The 6,344-nt window shown below is 45.4% G+C and overlaps 1 protein-coding gene across 1 annotated transcript; it reads left to right on the top strand.

Annotated features, from left to right (window-relative positions):
- The first annotated feature begins 218 nt into the window (after positions 1-218).
- Positions 219-3,689, top strand: LOC123138474 (nuclear transcription factor Y subunit A-4). Its single transcript, XM_044558450.1, has 5 exons — positions 219-380; positions 1,110-1,216; positions 1,328-1,396; positions 2,705-2,881; positions 3,078-3,689. Exons 1-5 carry the CDS (start codon positions 338-340, stop codon positions 3,447-3,449), a joined length of 768 nt encoding a protein of 255 aa, XP_044414385.1. The 5' UTR covers positions 219-337; the 3' UTR covers positions 3,450-3,689.
- Positions 3,690-6,344: the final 2,655 nt, after the last annotated feature.

Here is a 6,344-nt window from a genome sequence, read left to right as displayed (position 1 = left end):
CTTCGCAAACTTGGAATTTGCTGTGGGGGAAGCCAAACCATTTGCATTTTTCTATTGCTAATGTTCTCTCCCACTTGGGCAGCATAACGCAATAGTGCAGATGGCGCACCAGATGCAGACACACGCAGACGCACAATAAAATAAGAGCTGAGGGTGCTTCTTGGAACAATGGATAAAAGGGGGAGCCCAAGTGGAGTGACGCGGTCGAGGAGGGGCGTGCGGGGGGCAGAGACAGAGAGGGAGCGCAAAGGGACGTCGGAGGCAAGCTAGCTTCCCGGGGGCGGACGCACCGAGAGAGGGCGGCGAGAGGGAGGGAGGGAGGAGGCGCGTGGGAGCCATGCTTCTCCCCTCTTCTTCGTCTTCCTCGTACGATCCCAAAGGTTTTCCCATCTACCTCTACCTCCTTTCGATCGTTCCGCCCCATACGTCGTCCCGCTAGATGATTTCGTGGTCGCAGAACGTGAATCTTTCTTCCGTGGTTCTTGGCTGGGAGAATCTTGCATGTCAGTAGGTGGGCATGGATACAGTTGACTGGGCTTGAGGATCTCCCAGTCTCATACGGTTGCTCTGTTAATTTGATGTTGTGTGGATTGTGGAATGGTGGATTTGGGCTGGGAGCTGTTCTTGACTTTTCGCCGTGGACAGCTCCTTGTCTACATGCATGCTCTTGGGAATTGGGATGCCATCATCGCTATTAATTATGGCTTGGCCGGCTAATAATTGGCCCCTCTTCCTTTTGTTTACTACAGTTAGCAGAAACAGTCAGTAAAACAAAGCTTGCCCGCTAGCATACCTACGCCCTGCGCTAGTTCCTCAGTTTTTCTTTTTAATTTGGCCATGCTGTAATAGCTTAGGTTTCTAGAAAAAAATTGCATGCTAGCTATTCCTGATGACGCTTGGTGGAAGCTGAAAAAGACATGGACAGACAGCATTGTGATGTGTCGTTCTGGGTCTTCAGCTGGTTAGCATGAGAAATATCAAGAAGCTCGTATACTAAATAATTTGATTTATAACTCGGTTTATCTGGTCTGGATGTGTGGGATCATTACTGTTGGTTTATTTGGTTATCTGGCATTCTGCAATAATACAGCGTCCCATTCTTGCATCAGGTGACTCCTTTGGGAAATCGGTTGACGATCATATGAGGTCAACCTTGACTTTTGGTGATAAGCATTCTGTATATGCAAGTCAAAACACTGACTATGGCCACCCAATGGTAAGCTCTCAGGGCGAACTGAACTTCGTTTAGGAAACACCAAAAGAGATTCAGTCCTGTTCTTTGATTCCGGGGTGTGGGACTGATAACATGTTTCCACATATCATTCAGGCTTGCATTTCATACCCGTTCAACGATTCTGGTTCTGGAGTTTGGGCGGCCTATGGGTCACGGGCTATGGTATGTCTTTCAAACATGTTTTTGCACACTATCAAGTTGTCAGACTCCGATGATATTTGAACTCAGCGCTGAGGGAGCTTATAAACCTAGTATAACACTGTAATCAGCGCATGTAATAATCTGAAGACACGCTGAGTGGAATCTGTTATCATTCTTTCAACAGTTCATCCACGATATCATATATGTAGAAGCTTAAAATGTGTTTAGTTTGTCATTTTTTCATGTAAAAATGTCTAGTAGAGACGGCCTGGTTTAATCTTCAAATAAACATGCATGTGTTATAATCTGTTCATCTTAACATAAGAGGTGGGGACCTCCCTCTCCCCCGGTAATTTCCTAAAATAACCATCTTAAAATAATCCATGCATACTAAAAATCATCAGTACACTGTGAACTCTAATGGCAGGTTTTATTTGTAAGCAAGATACTAATGACAATGCACTAAAATCATTAACTAGTTTTTTTCCTTGATAAAACTGCTGTTTTATGGTTATGCGCAATTACAGTGGTTTGAAAAATGTGCTGTTACTGATAGCCAGCTGGTGGGTCTGATTCTTGAATTCTCTATTGATCACTATTTTCTAGTAGGCCGTGATGAGAATATCGTGTTATGGTCTAGATATCATTCGTTTGCATGAACCGGATTTCAATTTCTTTCTCATCCACATACCCACTAGTTTTATATACCCAGTCCCCCGTTGCCTTAGGCTGTTCTTCCTTGTGCGTTAAAGAATGTCATGTGCTTCTGATTTGTGTGAACTCTCGTGGCTTCGTAAAGGCTCAATGCATCTAGTTATGTAGATGCCGGATGTATGTGGTACCAGCCTGTAGGTAATTCCTAGGTTTTAAGAGCAGTGGTAATTGCTCTGGAAGGGCCGGTTGGTGCTCCTGGTCCAAACCTTGCTTTCGTAATCACATAGCTATGGCTGCACCAGTAGTGTACCTGCAACTCCCTGAGACGCATGTGGTGTCCTGTTAGGCACTAGTTATAGTTAGAGAAAGTGAATAAGTGACCTGTCCTGCTCCTGTATAGAGATCAGCCAGATCTGCATATATTGCTGCTGCGCTTCTGTTATTGCAATCATGTACAGCCTGAGTACCAATAGTAGTTGTGCAGTGTTACCTTGTCATAGGGTACGGAAGATGCCTTAACCATTTTCCTAGGTTGGTACTATATCAGCAGCTAGACAGGCAAAGAGATTCGGCAAGGCCATATGTAAATCATAATTATTGGCACTACATGAGGCATTCCTAGGTACATTTTCAATTTTTCATGCATCTTTGACTGACCAGTTGTACATGGAACAGTTCCAGCCCCTCATGCCGGGAGGAGGGGCATCTGCAACGGCAAGAGTTCCATTGCCCGTCGAATTAGCAGCGGATGAGCCCATATTTGTCAATCCCAAACAATATAACGGGATTCTCCGGCGAAGGCAGCTGCGCGCTAAGTTAGAGGCCCAGAATAAACTCACCAAAAACAGAAAGGTTCTTGGTCACTTGTCCTTTGTTTACTTTGTTGCATTGTTAATTAATATTTCTTGCCTCTCGCTACTTAAGAAGCTCATGTAGTGCCCATGGTTATGTGAAATGGAAACTTTTGTATTTCTAAGAAAATAACATAACATTTGTATCGCTACTCATTTCTGGTTGGCCTGACTTTGAACGCGATCTCCATCTGCAGCCCTACCTCCACGAGTCTCGCCATCTTCACGCGATGAAGCGGGCAAGAGGTTCCGGGGGACGTTTCCTCAATTCCAAACAGCTGAAGCAGCAGCAGCAGCAGTCTGGCAGTGCATGCACGAAGGCCATTGCGGATGGCGCGAATTCCCTGGGTTCAACCCATCTACGGCTAGGCAGCGGCGCAGCCGGAGACCGAACCAACTCGGCGTCCAAGGCGATGTCCTCCCAAGAGAACAGCAAGAGGGTCGCTGCCCCGGCTCCCGCCTTCACCATGATTCAAGCGGCGCGCAAAGACGACGACTTCTTCCACCATCACGCTCACCATCTCAGCTTCTCCGGCCACTTCGGCCAGTCCAGCGACCGGTATACGTAATAAGGGGTCCTCCGTGCCCCGGTGTGGTCAGGCAACTCATCCTTGGCTTTATTTCTGGCGTGTTAGGACTTCAGAGATAGTGTGTCTCATGGTACTACTGTTGTACTGCTTTGGAGCCCATAGCTCTGGGCTTGATGTTCGGTATGCAAATGTTGGTGTACTGGTGCGTTGGAACAAAAGTTTGATGTGTTTACATGACAATTGGTCGCGGAACTCATCTTGTGTTCTGCTCGACTCTAATGTGTGTGCTCACATGTGGATTCCGTAAATGCTGTGTAATCATAAAATTTCAGCAGTTGTGTATACGGTGAATGTGATGTGCCACGACGCCTCTTCATGCAGCTGCCTCCCGTCGGCGCCACCATTGGTCCACCTCGTCTCCCTTAGGGCCATGGCGGCGCTGTGGATGCCGGCCCTTGCTGGCGAGAGGGCTGTTTCAGATGTGTTTGGGTTTGTATCTTGCCCAGGAAGAATAGACAGCGGCGGCTCCCTGAAAATGGAATAAAGTTCTCCCGGCTAGCCTTCGTCCCGATGTTGCATTTAGCATCATAAGTGAACGTGTGGAGGTTGTCTCCGGCAGATCCGTCTTTAGTGAATTTGCTCGGATTTGGTCGTCGATCATCTACGTTTATGTGTTTTCAGTTTGGATCCTTTCAATCTATGTTACTCTTCATCGGCGGCAGTTGTTATTCTGATACGCTGGTTCTATGGGGCCTTTAACACGACAACTTCTTGACTGTCTACTACAACAAGTTTTGTCTGGTTCCAGCGTGGGAGGGGCGATGATGGCAGCGCACCTTCAGCTCGCTTCAGTGTTTGTAGTCGTCGCTAAGTGGTCTACGAATCTGGATGTACATTCTATTATTTATGATGTTCATTGTACTGTCATGATGATTGAAGATGAATAGATCGTAAGTTTTTTCAAAAAAATATAAATACGTTAAATGTACGTACTGACGAGTAAAATTGCTGCAAGCTGCAAGCCATGATGGGTACACTGACTAGTTCTAGTTTGTAGTTTAGTAAGTTACTAGAAGGGTTGTGCGTGCTTTGCTATGTTGTTTCCTTTGTCGGGATTTCATCTTTTTATTTGGTCTGGTGCCTGAGGAAGATGATGGTGTACTTTTTTTCTTTTTTATAATGCACTGTTTTGGTGGGCCTTTTCTAGAGGTGTGTTTTTGTGTTATCTGCCAACCAGCCCACATATATGTGGGAAAGTTTCTTATGTTGGCCATCACATGTACAATATTGGTACTACATAGTCGCATTTGCCAGGCGATGAGAGGTTGCAAGGGATTCATGTGCTTTTATAGGCTGGTTGTTGCTGATTGATTTGAGAAATCATTGACTCCATCAAAATCATGAACCAAATTCGAAATCGGACACGTCAATCAAAATCGTTGACCCAGTCAAAATTATGAGCGAGACTTCAAATTGAACACCTAAATGGAATAAAAACTATGAACCAAACCCAAATTAACCTCAATCAAAATCGTTGAACCAATCAAAATCGTGAGTCTAATTTTGGAACACCTCAATTGAATGATAGAGCTCCAAAATAGGGAGCATAATGTATTTATAGATGTACTCATCGTTGTAGCAAAACGTTAGTAAGGGCATGTTTAGTTGCCTTCGGCTCTCCCAAACAGGCCAATTGGATGCAAGAAAAAACTATTTGGCTGCGTACAGGAGAGCCTGGCCAGCGCGGGCATGAAGCTTAAAGTAGCTCAGAGGCTGACTCGCTATGAACGCTCGAATCGACCATTTGTAGCAAGCCAGGTTGAATTGGTGGCGTGCACGGCGATGCAGGGGAAATCGTCATGGAGATGGCAGGAGATCAAAATTTGCCCCCTCCCCCACACCTTTTACTTGCCGACCTCTAGCGGTAGAACAAATCAAACCTCAGTTATTCGCACTAGTGACGTCAGCGATTCAGATCTGCGGATGCAGCGAACGTAGGGCGTTAAATCTCCGGAACAAGGGCCTGCTTGTACCCTTCGTCTCCGTCTTGTTTACCTCATCTCCGGCTGGGTGAGTTTTCGGTTGCAATGGAGGTAAGTAGCATACCACCACCCTCCACCGTTAGGCAGGTTCTAGGATTGGTTTCGCCAGTACTTACTGCAACAACGATTTCACTAGGATGAATAGATGAAGCTGGTAGTTTAGGCATCGACACACATAGATGTGATTGAGGCATGAGTCATTTTGATCCACAAGAGAGCGATTCGTCACATTAAAAAGATTGTGACATGTATCACCTATTGCTAGCCTAATACAAAGAGAGGATGTTTTATCTAAACTACGTCTATATGGGCTACGACGTAGAGGTCGTGAACACGCTTCAAATGTGAAGATCACATTTTGCCAAGCTTGTTGACACATTTAGGGAAAGAGGCCGGGTTGCTACAAAATAGTATCCACACAACTATGGAAGAGTGATATGTCTATAATTTTTGATTGTTCCATGCTATTATATTATCTGTTTTGGATGTTTTATATGCATTATTATGCTATTTTTTATTATTCTTGGAACTAACCTATTAACCTAGAGCCCAGTGCCAGTTCATGTTTTTCCCTGTTTTAGAGTTTTGCAGAAAAGGATTACCAAACGGAATAAAACTTTCGCGATGACCTTTCTTGGACCAAAAGCAAACTAGGAGACTTGAAGTTGAAGTCGGAGGAGCCATGAGGCGGCCACAAGGGTGGACGGCGCCCCCCATGTCTTGTGGGCCCCTCGTGAGTCTCCTGACCTAATTTCTTCGCCTATATATATTCCCATATACCCCAAAACCATCAGGGACATCCACGAAAACACTTTTTCACCGCCGCAACCTTCTGTACCAGTGAGATACCATTTTGGGGCCTCTTCTAGCATCCTTCCGGAGGGGGATTAGA

The sequence above is a fragment of the Triticum aestivum genome, chromosome 6B (genome assembly GCF_018294505.1).
Source record: "Triticum aestivum cultivar Chinese Spring chromosome 6B, IWGSC CS RefSeq v2.1, whole genome shotgun sequence".
Lineage (NCBI taxonomy): Eukaryota > Viridiplantae > Streptophyta > Magnoliopsida > Poales > Poaceae > Triticum > Triticum aestivum.
The sequence above is the reverse complement of the archived record's forward strand: the minus strand, read 5'-3'. Positions and strand labels throughout refer to the sequence as shown.

What these genes read in the sequence shown, in the direction of transcription:
- LOC123138474 (XM_044558450.1), top strand. Translation starts at nt 338, where the DNA reads ATGCTTCTCCCCTCTTCTTCGTCTTCCTCGTACGATCCCAAAG. An exon ending in TTCCTCGTACGATCCCAAAG is followed by an intron (nt 381 to 1,109) that starts GTTTTCCCATCT and finishes TTCTTGCATCAG; the next exon opens with GTGACTCCTTTGGGAAATCG. An exon ending in CCTATGGGTCACGGGCTATG is followed by an intron (nt 1,397 to 2,704) that starts GTATGTCTTTCA and finishes TACATGGAACAG; the next exon opens with TTCCAGCCCCTCATGCCGGG.